This window comes from Calypte anna, chromosome 9 (assembly GCF_003957555.1).
Source record: "Calypte anna isolate BGI_N300 chromosome 9, bCalAnn1_v1.p, whole genome shotgun sequence".
NCBI lineage: Eukaryota > Metazoa > Chordata > Aves > Apodiformes > Trochilidae > Calypte > Calypte anna.
In genome coordinates this window covers 21,565,112-21,582,299 of record NC_044255.1, presented here as the reverse complement: position 1 = coordinate 21,582,299, position 17,188 = coordinate 21,565,112, and the positions used below count along the sequence as shown (strand labels likewise).

The following is a 17,188-nucleotide window of genomic DNA, read 5'->3' as shown; positions in this document are numbered from 1 at the left end:
GATTTTTTCCTAATGTTTTCTCAGTCCACTCATTTCTTCATCCTAAAATGTTTTCAGAAGTTAGAATTCTTCCTTCTGATAGATCTTGTACCCAGTAAATGCTGTTTATATCGATGGCAAACAAATCTTATCTGAAGCTATACAAGTAGTGCCTGAGTTCAGGGAACAAAAATAATCATTCCATAAAGTGTTTAAGGTGAAATCAAGCTAAGATTGCAAAGGGCTGGTGGAAAAAATGTATTTTGATGGTGTGGGTTGCCAGTCAGGCTGCTAAAGACACCTTCTGGATCTGTTTTAGGAATTGCTTATTAACTGCTTCAATAATAAACAGAGAGATTAGGAGCATGTAATAAAAGAAAATCCAGTGGATATTTCATTTGGTATCCTCACCGTGACACATTTATTTCATTCAAAACCTCTCTGCTGTTGACTCTGTAACGTGATTCAACATTTACTTCAGCTAATGGTTTTTTGGGATCTTTCACTGGCTTTTTCATGCTATAAACTCAGAGCAGCTTTGTGTGATGTACGAGGGTTTGGTTTGCTTGTGAAACGTACACAGTATCAAAGGAATTTAAATTATTATTTAATCTTCCCCAGCACCTTTCTGGTGTGCAATACTGAAGGAATGACACGGAGCTGTGGGGCTGATGCTGCAAAGCCAGGGAAAGGTTTTATTCCTTTTTGTGGCTTCATTTGTGTGCTGGCAGGGCAGGTGTGACTCTGAAGGTGCTGAGCAATAAATTACTCTCAGGACTCTCCTGTAGTAGACACTGACTACTAAGGGCTTCCTCACTCAACCTCTAAAGTGTGGGTTTAGCAGCAATTATGCCTACTACAACCCTCCTTCTGAGGGAAGTGTCCTGGTGCATTCAGTGTTCTCTCTTGAATTGCATTTTAACCCTTTATTAAAGTCAGGTTGGGATGGGGAGGAATGAAGCAGGAATGTTCACATGTCCTTTGGAGAACGGACCTGTGGAGACCAGAGGCTTAACAAGAAGCAGTTGGTCCTTAAAAAGGTTTTTTTTATTTCTGCTCTGAGCTAAAATACATGACTGCTCACAGCTGAATTCTGAAGCGAGTGAAATAAAATGCAAAGGCAGCGAGTTCTTTCTTCAGTCTTAAGAAAATGTCTGAGTGGGTCCTTGCAGTTTGTAGATACTTAGTGCTTCCAGGATTGTTTTAAGATACAATTGTTAGGCATGTTTAAAAAAGAAAAAAGAAAAGATCTTTGGAGAGCTTGTTTCCCAGAACATTACCAGCCAACAGCCCTAATGGGCTCACATCACACGGCAATTGTTGACTAATACTATGTGCTTTGCAAAAAAAAAAAAAAAAAAAAATGAAAAGAAGAAACAAACTGTTATATGTTTTTTGTTGAGATATATTTAGAGAGCTTTCTTATTGTTAAGAGCTTTAGGAACAATAATCAGTGGTATGTCATTCTGGTATTGTTAGCAAAGTCCTTTCTATTGAATTTTCAAGATGTTGTAAAGTGAGATTATGTGAGTAGCACCTCTGGACACTTTTTCCCATCATTGTGTTGGTATCAATCGCTGACTTCCACTGTTTCTCCTGGTATTAAATGAAAATGTTGTTTCCCACTAAGCTGATTGGAGGCTGCAGAATGCATGACATAACTGATAACCCTACTGAGATTACACATTGTAGGATCCCAACTGCGCGAGAAATCTGGACAACAAAGTAGGTGGCCACTTGGACTGGGAGACAGAGTTGAAAAGAAAATGTACCAGGATCATTGTTTCAACTGAAATGAAGCAACATTATAATGGATAATTTATGAGGGTTTAGGGGGCTTTTTTGGGGGTTTTTTGGGGGGGGGTTTTTTGCGGGGAAGAGTAGATAGAATATATTTTCCAAGGGCAAAGTGCTGCCCAAAGATGCCCCAGCCTCACCCCTGCCAGGGCTGTGTTAGTGCAGAAGAAACCCACACCCTGCTGAGTCTCCTGACATTTTCCAAAGAGGAAATATTAAAAATTCAGTGGCAGAGTGGAGGAAGTCATGCTTTGGAACTAACAGTGAGCTGAGAAAGCCAGATTTTTCATCTCTACAATAAAAAAAAAAAAAGTGAAAATAACGAGAAGCTTTAAGTCTCATAGAATTCCCCTGTAGAAGTTTTTCTCTGCAGCCATTTCCATCACACCATGTCAGGCTGTTGTAGCTTTGCACTTGTTTTCAGGAGGTGGCTCAGCTGGTCCAGCACCACTCTGCCATCCTGCTGATGCCCAAGCATGCTGCTTCTTCCCAAGAACCGTGTCATTTTTAGGCTGGTTCAAGAGTTTTGTTTCTGTTTTTTGGGTGTCACTACTTGGACTGACCCCAGGCCTGTTTTCTGCTCTCTTTGGTCCTTCACACAGTGGCTTTCTTTCCAACTTTGCCTCTTCCTAAGCCAACAGAGAGTGGCATATGCAGAGCTTGGCTTATGACTTATGAGAGATGGAGAGATCATGATGGCTTCCTGCTTTCTGTCTTTCCTTACAAGCGGTGAAGAAAAACCTGGGAAAAATCCAGTTAGATCCTGGCCTTCAGCATCTCTCCCCCTGGTCTGTATGCTCAGCCAGGAGAGGGACAAATCCAGCCCTGATTCTGGCATTCCTCAGCTGATGGGGTGTTAGGTCCAAGAAGTAATTCTTGATCTCCCATTCAAAATTTTTATGGATGAGTGTAAAGCTGGAGTGAGCTGCTCCACGCAGTGGTTAAGGTTTTAATAGCTCTTAAGTAATAAAAACAGCAGAACTGCTTCCAAAAAGTGTACCAGGGAATCAAGTCTAAATGTAATAAAGGTCTTTACTTCATTACAGTGAATTGCAAAGTGTTTTGTGGCTTGTGGTTTCACAGAGCAGAGGGTCTCTGGATCCTTCTGAGCTGGATTTTTATTACAAGGTTGTGATTGCAGCTGACTGGACTTCACAGCTCTGGGAGTCCCCTCCTGAAAAGTGTGGGCATGCATCAGCATGCAGGGACTTGACATGGTCTGAGGGTTTTGCAAAGGTTATTTCAGACACGAGCCAGGAGAGGCTGGGTGCTGGAGAAGAGCCCTGGTCATTCTCAAACTGCAGATAAGTTCAGGGGAAGACACATCAGGAGGGTTTTCAACAGGCCTAGCAGCAACAGAGGGAAGAGCTGGGTGTAGTACAACACCCACTTGCATAATTTGGAAGCTCTAAATCATTAAAATATTTGTAATCAGGTTTGAGTGAAGACCTTTAGCATCTGCCCTCCACTGATTCACTTTTGTCTTATCACGGACGACCTGAAACTGAGTCCATTGCTGTGATTTTACACACAAATCTTGCTGGAATCCAGGAGGAGCTGGATGCTTTTATTCATCTCCAAATCTCAGTTCATGTCTTCATTTTTTTTTCCTCTATTCTAGTGTATTCACATTTCAGAAGCAAGAAAAAAAAACAAACCTCTATTTTGGGAGTGGAAAAAGACCTACAGAGAAGAGAGAACATCTTTGAAGGAGCCAGGGCCTACATTAGGAGAGTGGAGGAGGCAGATGCCCACCTTCATCTCCCATGCAGGTAACTTTAATGCTGTCTGAGCACCCCAAGCTGTCTTACTCACCATTACTCAGGGGAATCATTCCACTTGGTAAATCGTTCAAGGTGATTTTCTAGCAAGACTTTCCCCACCCATCACTCTTGGGAAGAAAGACACCATCCAGCCTGAGGGTGGGCACAGGCCTGGAGAAGGGCTTTGCTTTGCTAAAATGACCATGTTAGGCCATTGCATACCTCAACCCAATTAGTGCTGGGCTGCCCAGGACTTTAATTGGGGCTGACACGAGCCCGTTGAAAGAGATTTCCCCAGGAATTAAAGTGCTACTTCCCTAGTTTGGGTTGGCTGGTGATGCGAAACATGACACGATTTTTGAGACTTTTCTGCTCTTTCCATGAAAGAAATATGCCACAGGTATCAAGCAGGCCTTGTTTGGGGGCTATAATCATCTTACAAATTGAACACTTCCACATGTGCATGCTGGCACATCTACCCTGGGCTATCACACATGTATCTGCCCCAAGGTACAGACATTGAGGTCTTGACATAGCATAATACAGATCTAAGTGTATTTTCCAGATTGCCTTAGCACATGCTAATGAAAATGAGGAGTCAAGGCCTGAAAAAAGCAGCTGTTTAAAATTTTCCTCAATCCCAGAAAATCAACTTCTTAATTACTGATAATTTAAGCATCAAAATGACCACTAACCCTCCTCTCCCACTAGACCCTCCCAAGCTGGGAGGCCTGCTTTAAGAGTCTTGGGTAAAACTTCTTCTTAGAAGTGTAGCATTTCATCACATTTCTTGAGCCTTTCTGGATTTAATTAGTATTAAAATAAATCAGGAAAAAGGAGTTTGCCTTCTGGAGGTGCCTTCTTTCAGACCCTCTGCTTGAGAGCTGTGGCAGATATTGCTCAAGCTCCTCCACAGCAAGTTATATGAGACTATTTTTATGTTTCCACAACACCTTTCATAGTAAAATATTCCCCAGCTTGCCTGAATGGATTTATAGGTATAAATAACATCAATTGCCATTAAAATATGGACAATCTTGGATCAAATAAAGGTCACTCTTGTTCCAGCACATGGTGGCAGAGGGATCTGTTTAGTTTGGTTTATGGTTGTACCCAGGAGGTAACATGTCCTGAGCAAAATTTAGGTGGCTGTTTTGGGGGAAAAAAAAAAAAAAAGCTTCACTCTTGCAGGATGTACCACGAGTTCCTGAATCACAGTGACTCTCAGTTGGAAAGCTGAGCCTTTCCTAGAGCTGGCACTCTTTTCTGTATTGGAACAAAAGAGGAATGAATCAGGCCACTGGAAGCCACAGCTGAGATGCCCTCACAAACCTACAAACCATTCAATGGGTTGGAAAACAGAAGGGTTTTGGCCAGGCTGCAGAGACATTTTTCTTATAACTGGAGCTCTGGTCCTTGCCATGGAGAAAGGGTCTTCTGTTTGGTGCTGGATGCTTTGGTTTTGTTTAAATTATTACTGGTAGCATCTTTAAGCTTTTCCACACCATTATATGACTGACCAACAAACCCACAAACGTATCTGGACAGGAGCAGAGTGAGGTGAAACCATCCAGGAGTTTGCAGCAATTCTCCTCATGTCTGAGCAAGAGGGACCTGACAGAAAGCTTTAAAGCCCAAGACACATGTGGAGCACTGGGTCAGACTGACTCACTGAGCACCTTCAGCCTTGCAAATGGTTTTATTATAATTTCCTCTCCCATTACCCTGCAAATGCAGCTCTTAAGGCAGGAGAACAGCCAGGCTGACACAGGAACAGTGACTTGGACCCACAGTGGTGTAAAGGACATGGGCCAGGGTGAAATATTGATTTAACATCTTGCCATGCTGCTGCTTTTTTAGTTGCTTTCAATAGGAAGTGAGGTGATAACATGCAGCTCCTTCATCTCATATGGGAGCTCCTTCAGCTCTATCATAATTTGTTGATTTACAGGAAAATACTGCAGGGGTGGGAGGGATGATGCTGAAATAAGGTGAAGGGTATTTCTGAAAAAGTATTGATATTTTTTTTTCTCCTAAAACAATATAATAAAGAAAGCCAGAAACATTGGTCCATACTTAGCAATCTATTTGCACCTAGACAGGTGTGGTCCACCCTGGAGGGTATGACACAAAGACACAAATCATTCTGTTTTCTTGTCACTCATTTGAGAGTATGACAAATCAAATCTGAGCTTTTTTTGCAGGTTTTATCTGTGTGAACAACTTTGCTTTTGAGAAAGCCAATGGGAATCAAGGTCCTGGAAAGGTGGGTACATGGAACAACCAGTTCTTTTGTGAGATGTTTCCCCTCTGCTCATCACAGCCCATACCCTGCTGGGTGAGTTCATTTGAGATGGAAATTCAGAGCTCTCAACAGAAACTTCATCCCAGGGGTTTGATGAGATGGTGTTAGCCACGGGTTAAACTAACCCTACAGCTTGGCTCAACAAGTACTTGCCCTGGCACTTATAGGACTGGAGTGTGCTACCATAATCCAGACCATTAAACCCAGGAGAAACTGTCCCACTTTTTCTCCACCTCCCCAAGCTCCTTTCATCTGAGGCAGGTGAGGGCAGAGCTGATAAGAATTGTCACAGCATCAGATTAAAGGAGAAAACGATCTGGAAAGTTGTTTGCAGATAAAGCTTGATTAATCTATTTGTTCTCTTTATTTGGCAGAAACCTAAAACCAAGTTTCACGGTGACTTTAACTGTACAAAAAAAAAAAAAAAGCAAAACCAAACCAAAACCTATTCATGTAATTATCTGCATGTACCTGACCATTGGCTCAGGCCAATGAAGTGAGTACAAGAATATGCACACAGACCCATTTTTATTTTTTTATTTTTTTTTTTCCCAGATGTGATTTAGGTTTCTTGCATCAAAACCACCCTCCTGTAGGTCTCAGATTGCCATCGACCCAAGGCAACCCATGCTGGGGCTGGGTTCAGCTCTGCCAATGCCCCTGCTGCTATAAGATGGTTATGACACAGGGCAGAAGACAAGAATGACACCTACAGATCTTCTGAAAGGTAATGTAAGGGTCTGGTAAGTGAAGAGAGATCTGCATGTCCTTGGTCCTACTGAAAAAAAAACAAAAAAACCAAAAATAAAACCCAAAAAGGCTTCACAATGTGACACATCCACTCCTTTAAGTCACTTAAACATGAAGGTGTAGTAGCTGCAAAGACCAAGCTTGGCTGGTAGGGACATCCCATGGCCCCCCTCTTGGTCTTTCTCTCTGATGATGAGAAGAGAAGGAAAATGTACATTTCCTGGGCAAACAATGGCTTTTGTTGGACATTCCACCTCCTGTCACTCTGCAGGTTCTTCAGAAGAAACAGGGCTTTGGACATGATTTCAAAGGGAGTGCTCAAATTAAATTTTCTCCTTTTTTCCCCCTTTTAGACCCTTAAAGGCTTATTTCATGCAGTTGGAAGCCAATTATGAATTTTTATCATATTGGCAAGTCAATGTTTGCCATTAGCTAGCCAAGCCACTCTTCCTGTCATTGTCCCCAAAACCACCAGCTCAAGGCTCCACATAAGCCTTCAAACGTGACCTTGCACCAGTCCCTCCCATAAAGTGAAATATCTTTTTTTCCCAAGTGTTTCAAAGCTTAAAATACTTAAACCAGTTCAAGAGTACATTGAGAGACTCTGGATTGGGTCCTGCCCTGCACAGCCAGGTCCAGGAGGCTTCACAGAGCCCCATCTCTGGTTACCCCATCTTTGTGACCCCACAGACAAAGTCTTTGCTCCCCAGACTGCAGATGAAATGCAATTTTATATTTTTCTGTTTTCTTTGCCCTACTCAAACAGAATCAAGACAATAATGAAAAAGATCCCTTCTGTTTTGTAGTCCTTTATTTTTTTTTTTTAAGTTGATCCTCCCATAGTAATGTACTGAAATGCGTAACAGTTACATTATACAAAGCATTTAAAGAAAGTACCTCAACTTGCTGATTATTTCAAAATGAGATTATAAACAAAAGGAAAAATAAATCTGGTCCCTCACTAAAGGCCAAAAAAAACCCCAAACCAAAACAAAAAAACAACCCCCAAAAAAATAACTGAATACCTTCCGTTATTTATTTATTTCTTTTCAACATAAATTTGGAACACTTCATCTTACAAATAGGATTAACATGAACATAACATCACACAAGCTCGCAGACAACCAGCATAAAATATTGGGTACAGTTTTTTTAATCAGAAGAATCATGCTTTCATGAGGAAATTATAACTGTTTATACAATTGAATCAATTTACTGTATTACAAAAAAAAAACAAAACAAAACCAAAACAAAACCAAAACTAAGTCGCATCTATTAGTTATTCAGTTCATTAAAAGGCAAAAAATAAAATAAAAGAGGAATGTAAGAAAATTTCAAACACTGTTTTGCACTCCCATATACACAGATCAGTTCACCTCACTTTTTTTCACTGTTTTTTTTGACGTACATGGGTGCCTTACATCACAACGCAGTGGGGGACTGGAGCAGTGCCTGTTTGTTACAGGAACAGTGCTATTTGAATCAACAAACAATCGTTTGCCAACAAATAAATACATGGTACACACAACACAAAGAAGAAATTAGAGGGTAGGGGGGGAAAGGAAACAATACAACAAAATAGTGACATGATTGTCGAAAATTAAAATCTCCTTACAATGATTTGCTCTAGTGGTGCTGTCGATGAATGTGGTGCTTTCACGGAATTATCTGGATGATTTAGCTTCTTGGAGCAGTGAACATTCATAGTTTACAATATACACAAGCCTCTTATGTATTGTTTCTCAGAGTTCTTTTTTTTTTTTTTCCTTTATTTATTTTTTTTCCTTGTTTTTTCCTTTTTTATAAACGATGCAGTTGAGAAGGCAAAAGAATTACGGAGAGAACAAAATATTCCCTGTTACTTCTTTCTACATTTACGATGGATACTGTGCATCTGATAGAACTATTTTCTTTCCTTGAAGGGCTAAAATGCATAAAGCTTTTAATGAAGAGATTTGTACATAAAAGCAACTGTTCCCAATCCTGTGTCCAACTATCTTATACAAAAAGAAAATCAATTCAGTTCCTACTTTAAAGGAGTGCCCATGTGTGTATCAATGCAGTCTTAACCCTTTTGCCCCTGCCCCTCAAAGCCGGGTGAACTGGAAGACACTTTTTCCCAGCCCCAGTTTACATAATCCACTGAAATAATAATCCTTTTTTTTTTTTTCCTTTTTTTTTTCTTTCTTTTTTTTTCTTTTTAAGTCGCATTGATCCTCCAGAAGTCAGCAGCTGCCTTTGCTGTGCAAAACAAAATATTGAGAATAAATAGTTTCTTTTTTTTTTTTTTTTCTTTTTTAAAATTATTCCGTTTAAGGTCACCGGACTTTAAATGAGTGACCCTGCAGATTTATAAGGCATTCTGCTCAGCAGTCTTTTAAATAGTCCTATAGGAAAGAGCCATGCTACTGGTTTGGACTTGGTCCCAATTCTTGGTAAGACTTCACAATGTCATACGTGACTGATGGATTGGATGGCACTGGATTCTGCAGCAGCTCTCGCCATACTGTGCCACATGTTGGGAGAATTGTGGGAGGTGGAGTGAAGGGAGTCCTTGTCAGAGAGAGAGAGCATCATTGCATACGCCTGGAGGGGGGAAAAAAGAAGGAAAGAGAGGTCATGATCCTGCAGCACGTGTCTGAGGTTGGACCTGTGCCACCCTTCCATGGTTAGGGCAGCGTTTAGGCTACAGCTGCTCTTCTCAACTGCTTTAAAACATCTCACAGCGTGTTAGGTAAAAACTGCTGTCAGCTTTTTCACTGGCACTTTTGACTCGCTAATAGCAATAACAATTTCTGCTTTCATCTGGCTTCACGAAGCTCTGAGAAACCTTTAAGAGTAGACAAGGTCCCAGAGTCTCCTTTGCCTTCAGCTTCTTGGCACAAGAGGCTCTTTTCAAGAGCCTGAGGAATCACATTATCCCTTGGCTGGTCCTGGATTTCACCAAATACCAAAGTCTACTTTGCTGACCTTCTCCACAGGCATTTTCTGCAGTTTTTAAATCAGGAATCTTTTAATGCTAAAAAGACCCATTTTAATTAATATTTAAAAAAAAAAAAAAAACCAAACAATCGATAAATAGCACTGGCACATCAGTTTAGTTCCTGCTGTTTTAATAACATGCTGAGGATCTAGAGGTGATAACTTCCTGCATACTATCAAAAAAATACCAAAAAAACCAGAAGATTGAGTCACATCCCTGCAAGGCTGCAGCTGAGCTCCACAGCATCAGCAGGGCCACCCTTGCTGACTAAAAGCAGAGTGGGAATGGTTTGCATCGTGGCCTTTCTGCATGTGGAAGAGAGGAACAAAAATAGGAAAAAATAAGAAAATCCCCTGATTTTAGGAAGCAGAGCACCCTGCACTGTCTCCTGGGCACAGTGGGAGGGCAGGGGGAGGTCAGGGCTGGCTGAGGTTTGTGGATGTGGAGCAGAGCCCTGTCTGATGAAGCTGCCACACACTAAGAGTTTAATCCTTCAGGTATTGGGTAACAAAAACATTTTAACTGAGGGAAGCTTTTACCTGGGATTTGGATTTCCTGTACAACGGTTGTTTCAGGTCCTCTGGCAGCTGGGAAGTATTGAAAGCTGCCAATTCAGCTTCAGTATATTGATTTTCTTCCATTTTCCTCATTTTGAGGCTATCTGTGAAGTGCCTTATATGGTCCAAAGCCGAAAGTCCAGTCTTATTGTACTCCTCCTCTTTATACCTACAAATACACCACAGAAGTTTCAATGGCAATTAAAGGATCCTCTCCCTGCTCCCTTGTCCTCTTAGATTTACCCATCTGTGCAATTTCTCCTTTTTACCTTTTTACATTCATAAAACACTCAGCTCCATGAAACCAGAATCCTGCAATAAAATAAATGCCCCCCCTTTTTTTCTTTTTTTTCCCTAATGAGGAAAGGGTGGGCAGTGGGAGCAGGGGAGGGAAAAGCTGCCCCTCTCCCCAAAACTGTCCCCAAAGCTGTCCCCAAAACTTTTCATGGGACCATTCCAGGAGATTCAGGTTGGGCCATGGAGCAGATAACGTCTCTCCCATGAACATTTCCTGTCTCACCCAGAACCTGACAATAGCTCCCCAAGCACAGCTATTTTTCCTCTTAAGGGCTACAGATTGCATGAAGGACTGAAAACAGGGCTGGGATTGACCCAAACACAGACGCACGTTGCTATTGTAACTGGGAAGTTGGCCACCCCAGACTGGTTCCCACCACACGCAGTTTGGTGCTGGCACTGCTCTATGGCTTCATTGTTTTTATCTCACGTATCGGCTGCACCAATACTCGGAAGGAACCAACCTGCCAGGGGAAGCTTTGCAGTTCATGTCCAAAGTACTTGTTTCCTCGTAGTCCTCCTCTGGGGTCCCCTCGTGCATGTCACTTGGAGCAGGCTCTTTGACTGCTTTCCCTGCAATTTCACTCTCTTCGTCCTCTTCGTCCATCATTACTTCATCTTCTGCCTCTTCATCATCCAGTAAATCCGAGTTCTGGCTGGCTACCATGGCTTTTTCATCCTTAAAGTGGCTACCATTCATTCTGAAAGTACCAAAAGCAATCATCACAAATCAGTTCTGAAGGTTCCTCACCAGCAGGCTGTTGGAGGCAGATCTGAAAGGATCTGTCCCCATAGAATAAAGTGAATTCTGTATTTTATATCTTGTTTAGCTCTAGACATTCAGGCAGTACTGGAAAAAATTCCACTCAAAAATCAGTGGGAAGTTACAGTACCATCATCATGGGATTTTTCCTGCTGTCTTGCTAAAACTACTGTTCAAGCAGAGGTACGTGCAGATATCCATTCCAAATTTTTTCATGCATTATTTCATCTCATGTTTCCAATCATGTGTGTAGTCTGGGCAAAACAACCCATTGCCTTTTAACAGAAACCACAGGGACCAAGAAACTCTGCAAATCAGATCCGGCGTTTTCAAAACTGACACCCAATACTGCATTCAAGAGTTTTTAAGTCAAAATTACATGCATAATTAATTTTGTACACTACCACCCATTTGGAAGCCACACTGCTTCAGTGAACATATGGATTACATACAGGGGAACCTAAAGGACTTCAGCTGAAGACCTAAAGAGCGGGCTGCAATATTACCTCCACGCTGAACTACATTATTGACTGATTTGAGGGCTAAGAAGTAATGAAAAGAAAGGTCATAGAGCATTTTAAGTGCATTTATTCTTATTAAATGAGTCATTATAGCACTACGCACATGGAAAACCATTTGGTCTACCCTATGTTATTACTTTGCCCTTTGCTTTCAGACAATGACTTCCCTTAACTACTTCCTACAGGATTTTATCAAGGACATAATACCCAGACTGAAGTAGGGGCTCAGTTTCTAACAGCCTCAGCTCTAGGATTCTGAGCATCCCCAGCTGCATCGTGTCTGATGCATTAAATGAGAAGAAGAAATAAAAATTGGGCACGATTCACACCAACAAATGCAGGGCCAGAGGCAGTAATGGTGTGGAAGGGCTGAACTTGGTGGAACCACACACACTCGTGCTCTGCTGGGTTACGTAGCATAGAGGCCTTGATTCATCTATTGTTCTCATTGTGCAAAAGGTCCTTACTCTTCCAGGAATACAGTTATAAAAATGGAAACCTTATTGTCCACTGGCAGTTTGCTCGAGACTCCGTGTGCTTCAAACTGTGCAGGACAATATCAAATGTACTCCAGGTCTGAGCAAGATAAGGATGAGCCCCTAGCAACAGATTTGGGATTTGAGTGTTCCACTGGCTGTTGTAAGAGCTGTTCTTCCTTATGGTGTGTACACAAGCAAAAGCTGGATTCATATTCAATAGCATCAACTTTCTAAACATAGTAGAGTTTCATCTGTATTCTGAAGAAACTGTAGTTGACTTCCATGAGTTTAGAGCTTGCATTAAAAAAGAAAAAAAAAGCTGTGAAATGCTCTGTTTCTATCACAGTACCAAAAAACTGAGGCTGTACAGCTTCAGGGGAGCTGAAGCAGCCACTCCTCTCTAAGATAATCAGAGCAGTATCTCTTTATCATCTTTGATTTAAACAGGCAGAAATAAGAAATAGCTGAGCCCCATTTGGGCTGCCAAGTTGCCTGCTATGCTCAATTGAAGCTGCTAGAAATGAAAAGGAGATGGACTACAACCAAAGTAACAAAACCCATGTGATTAAGAAAACAGATTCTCTAATTATGCTTTCAAATACAGCAATTTGCCAGGGATAAAATATCCATCAAGAGCAGTCAGAAGTGCCAAATTTAGAAAGGAAACACTGCACAACCCAGCAACCTTTTCACTTTGCTGACTTCCTTCTGGAGGACATGTTGAGACCAGATGTGGAAGGGAAAAAATCCCAAGCCCCCCTTGCCAATCAAGATGGAATGAAATTTGAATATGCATGTAATCACTTAATCCAATACTTTGGTGGAAATTGTTATGTCCACCATTCTTATCCCTTCACAAAAGTGTCTGGAAATTGAGAAGACAATGAAGTTTGTCACCAGCAGTAAGAAATTTTGGATGCTGATAATGTAATGCCAGCTCCAAAGTGCAAATAATGCATAATGCAACACCAATCCCAAAGAAACACATATAGCTGGTGTGTGTGTGTCCATGCTCCAGTCTTTTCTGCCTAGCTGTATTTTAATTAGCTGAAAAGATTAAGGAGTGGTTTCTCATCTGTCAGCTCAGAAGAACTGAAACACCCAGATACTGAATAAATCTTAGTGGGAAAAAGGCTTTCACATGCTGGAGCATTGAGGATACCAGCACCTACCCACAGCTTCATGGGCTTTTTGTTCTTTCTTGGGATTGAGCTACTTAAGGGAAAGGACTTTCAGTTACAACCTTTCATATTATCCAAGAATTTAGTAGAATTTACTACTATCCAAGTAGTAAAGACTACGTTATTAATTGCACATTTAAATTGCATTGAAATCACAAGGCTCTCTACATGTACCCACATGGGGCAGTTCACCTGTCCTGTCCTGAATGTAAAATAAGAGAATTTTACAACATTCTTAGATCAGTGATGGGAACTGAATGTTCTTGATAGATGAGGAGAAAAGTGTGCAATGACTCAACCTTCTGTCCCACATCTGCTCATGCATCATGGGGAGAGGATCAAATAGTTTCCTTTCGTAGGACACTGAGGTGAACAATGAAGCAAACAGATTGCTAAAATAAGTTGTCAAAAGTAAAAAATCAGGTTTAATCTGGAGAAGGAAGAGTGCCACGTTTGGAAGGCAGATCAGTCACAACTTACCTCTCCTCTGAGTTTCGGGGGGATTGATTGTTGTGGTTGCTGTTTCCAATAAAATTCCTAATTTCTGTGAAGTAAGAGTCTTCCTTGTCATCTAGGATTGCCCCTGTGCTTTCCAGTTCTGAGTGAGGTGAAGATGTTGCAGTACCTTAAATCAAAACAGAGGACTTCAGTTGTTGCCTCTTTACATTTTCTACATTTAAGCATTTAAATCGAATTGAAATGACGGTTAAAATGAGTGAGGTCCAGAAACGTTGGTCAGAATGATCTCTGCTGTAAAACCAGTAATTAAAAATTAAGTATTCTTATTAATGGACAAAGGTGGTTTCCAGCCAAAACAACTGCTTGCACGCTGGGTGCCATTCCCCTGGCTGATAATTGCTGTGGCCAGGGATCTATTTCATCATGTCCCTCCTGCTCCCTTGTGACTCCAAGACCACCAGTCAATAAGTGTGCCAGACCAGTGAGCAAACAGAGCTTCCTTTTAGCTATTCATCCTGTGGATTTGCTTGAAATACAGAGCAGCCCTTGACAGAATCACCCAGGTTCCTACCTGGTTATTTCCAGCAGAGCAAAGTGAAGGCTGCAGAGACTGCAAGGAGGGTTTTATAAAAACCTGCAGATACCTAAACCAGACTGATGAGATCCCCTCCCTGCCACTGCCTTTCCTGCTGCTGTGCAGTGACCGAGCTGCTCTGGGGCTTGGGAGGCATCATCAGCTCTGTAATAGCTACTGAATCTCAGCTGCTAACAGTGGGAACATTTTAGAGGGGGGCAAGAAAGTCTTTTAGAATGCCCCCTGAGACTCTAAATCTAAGAGTCCTATTGAGAGCCGAGTGATTGCGGAGATGAGATTTAAACCAATTTTCCCAGTCTGATCTCAAAGTGCTATGGTTGGCTTAATTAAAACCAAATGAAAGACCATCATCCAGTGGTATTAAGTTCTACAGGGGTGGAGTTGATGCTGGGATTTTCAAAGCACTTTACATGTCAGCAGAGCTTAGGCACTAAACAGATTTCCCAAAACCCCCCTCACAGGAGCAGATGGTGCAGAGCAGCGTGTGCCTACTGACACGTGAGGGGTGGTGGTACCTGGGGCACATGGGGAAGGAAAAGACATACATACCAGACATGTTCCCATTCTCATGCTTTTTTAGATGTCTGTCAAGATTGGTTTGTTGACCAAAACACCTGTCACACAAGTGACACTTGAATGGCTTCTCTTTATTGTGGATGTTACGGACGTGTCTCTGCAGGTTAGAAGATATGCTAAAGGATCTGTCACAGTATTTGCATCTAAAAAACAAACAAACAAAAACAAGTGGTTAGAAAAAAATTTGTTGGTAGCTGGAAAAGTAAGATTTGTCCTAAGAGACATGGAGCACCTTCTTGGCTCAGCCTCAGCACCCAACTGCAGTTCCTTGGTTTCTATTGAGGCCAAACCATGCCTGAAATAAACCTTCTCAAAACAAGTTTTGACTGAATACCTGGAGATCTGTGCCCTTGGAATGGAGGCATCACTGCTAAGCTGAATTTTTTAGCCTTCATTCACATTAAGCTTTATAGTAGTTTAAATACTGCCTTTAGGAATAAGCATAATATTTCAGAGTTAATGGCATCAAATTAGCCGGGGTAATTGATTCCCATGTTTTAAAAACTGTTGCATGCAAAGTTAGGAAGTTTGAAAAGAGTAGAGCAATAACTCTATTGTTTCATGCATTGCCAATACAATACAATTAAACACTTTTGGAAAAAACATGAAACAGATCTCTTCTAAGGCTCAAATAAGGTAAAAAAAGGGCTATTTCTTTTCCTATTCTAAATTATACTGCACGATTAAATCTTTTCTTGAGGAATTAGCTTGCTCGATTGCTAATCCCAGAGGAAATTTGGTTATCTTGCAAAAACCAGCAATAAACAATCCCAACCTTTAATACTGTGCCAATGTGAGTAGTTTAGTCTATCACTCTGGTACCAGAGGCATCAATTTTCATACTCTGTAGTGATTTGGAGTCCCCAAAGCCTTTACTGTATTGCTCTTTAAGCCATTACTAAGTCATACTATAACTATTCCAAATTCTCTGGCTGGCAACTATCCAACAGTCTTCACCACTTCAGTTTTTTCAATCTTTTACTTTTCCTGTGCTTCTCTTATGCCTGTCAGTGATGTCTATTTTTTTTTTTTAGTGCTGAAATCGTCCATTATGCTACTAATTGCTTGTGGCTTTTATGTGGTGGATGTGCATGACATGCATCAAGACCTTTCTTCAATAAAATTAGATATGAATCTCATTCCCAAAAAGACTAAAGGCAAAAAAACATTGTTGCCTCACAAACAATGGGCTTACTCTGCTCTTTACAGCTCATAAAATGAAGAAATTGGTGCATTTGTTTTACTGGAACATGAACTGGTTTTTTTCCAGTTGATGTAAATTAGTCTTTCCCTTTCAATAAGGCGAAGCTTCTATACCTGTGACTGTCCTGGATACAGCATCACCTACATATTCTTATCAACAAAGAGAATAAGCCCAAGGGTTTGTGTTAACCACATCTCAGAAAGGATCCAGATTAAGAAGGAAATAAATAAATACAGTAATACCTTTACAGCAGGGACCTTTCAGACAGCAGATGGTTAACAAAGCACCCAACTTTAGGCTGGAAATAACACCTGACCTCTTACAGCAAAACATTTTTTTTGCAGGGGAAAATATGAGCCCTATTGAAAATCACTTCAACAACACTGGTTGGGATGTGCCACCTATCCCACAAGGACTTCCAGCTGGGTGGCTGCTTGAGTCAAAAGAATTTCACTAACCAGGACCAAAAAAACCCTCCCCAGCTCCACAGCTCCAACTCTGAATATCAGCATGGAGTGCAAAAATCCTGTTAGAGACCCAAACCCAATGGTGTGTCACCAGTCTGAAGAAACAAGTGCTGGAGCTGGCAGAGCCTTGTTCCTTTGTTTTAGTCATTCAGTCACACCCCAGAGAGAGGTAAGAGATTGTGGTACCTATAGGGCTGCTCTCCAGTGTGTGTCCTCAGGTGCCGGGTTAGGTTTGCAGATCTCGGGAAAATCTTGCCGCAGTATCTGTGATAAGAAAGGGTTTGATAAGACAATGCAACCTTCAGTGGCTGCATCCCAACTTGAGCTGCACTGGATGCAGAGCTCAAGTTCAATCATTAATATATGGAACTGTTGGCATTGCTTTGGTGTAACAACGTTTTGATAAAAGCATTCAGCAAATGTGATTGAGACACACACACAAAAATGGAGCTGGAACTGCTGGCACTGACTGCCTTTTCTTGTGCATACACAAGGGATATATTGAAAACATA

At 41.3% G+C, this 17,188-nt stretch overlaps 1 protein-coding gene across 6 annotated transcripts in view; it reads right to left on the bottom strand.

Moving 5' to 3' along the window:
- Positions 1 to 8,777: 8,777 nt before the first annotated feature.
- Positions 8,778 to 17,188, bottom strand: part of MECOM (MDS1 and EVI1 complex locus) — a 136,585-nt gene continuing 128,174 nt past the window's right edge. For all 6 annotated transcript variants that reach the window (XM_030456178.1, XM_030456177.1, XM_030456175.1 and 3 more), the window contains 6 exons: positions 16,863 to 16,940; positions 14,979 to 15,148; positions 13,856 to 14,000; positions 10,896 to 11,132; positions 10,117 to 10,303; positions 8,778 to 9,180 (listed from right to left, as the gene is read on the bottom strand). In XM_030456178.1, coding sequence (XP_030312038.1) covers positions 9,046 to 9,180; positions 10,117 to 10,303; positions 10,896 to 11,132; positions 13,856 to 14,000; positions 14,979 to 15,148; positions 16,863 to 16,940 — 952 coding nt within the window. In that variant the 3' untranslated portion in view covers positions 8,778 to 9,045. The remainder of the gene's footprint in view (positions 9,181 to 10,116; positions 10,304 to 10,895; positions 11,133 to 13,855; positions 14,001 to 14,978; positions 15,149 to 16,862; positions 16,941 to 17,188) is intronic.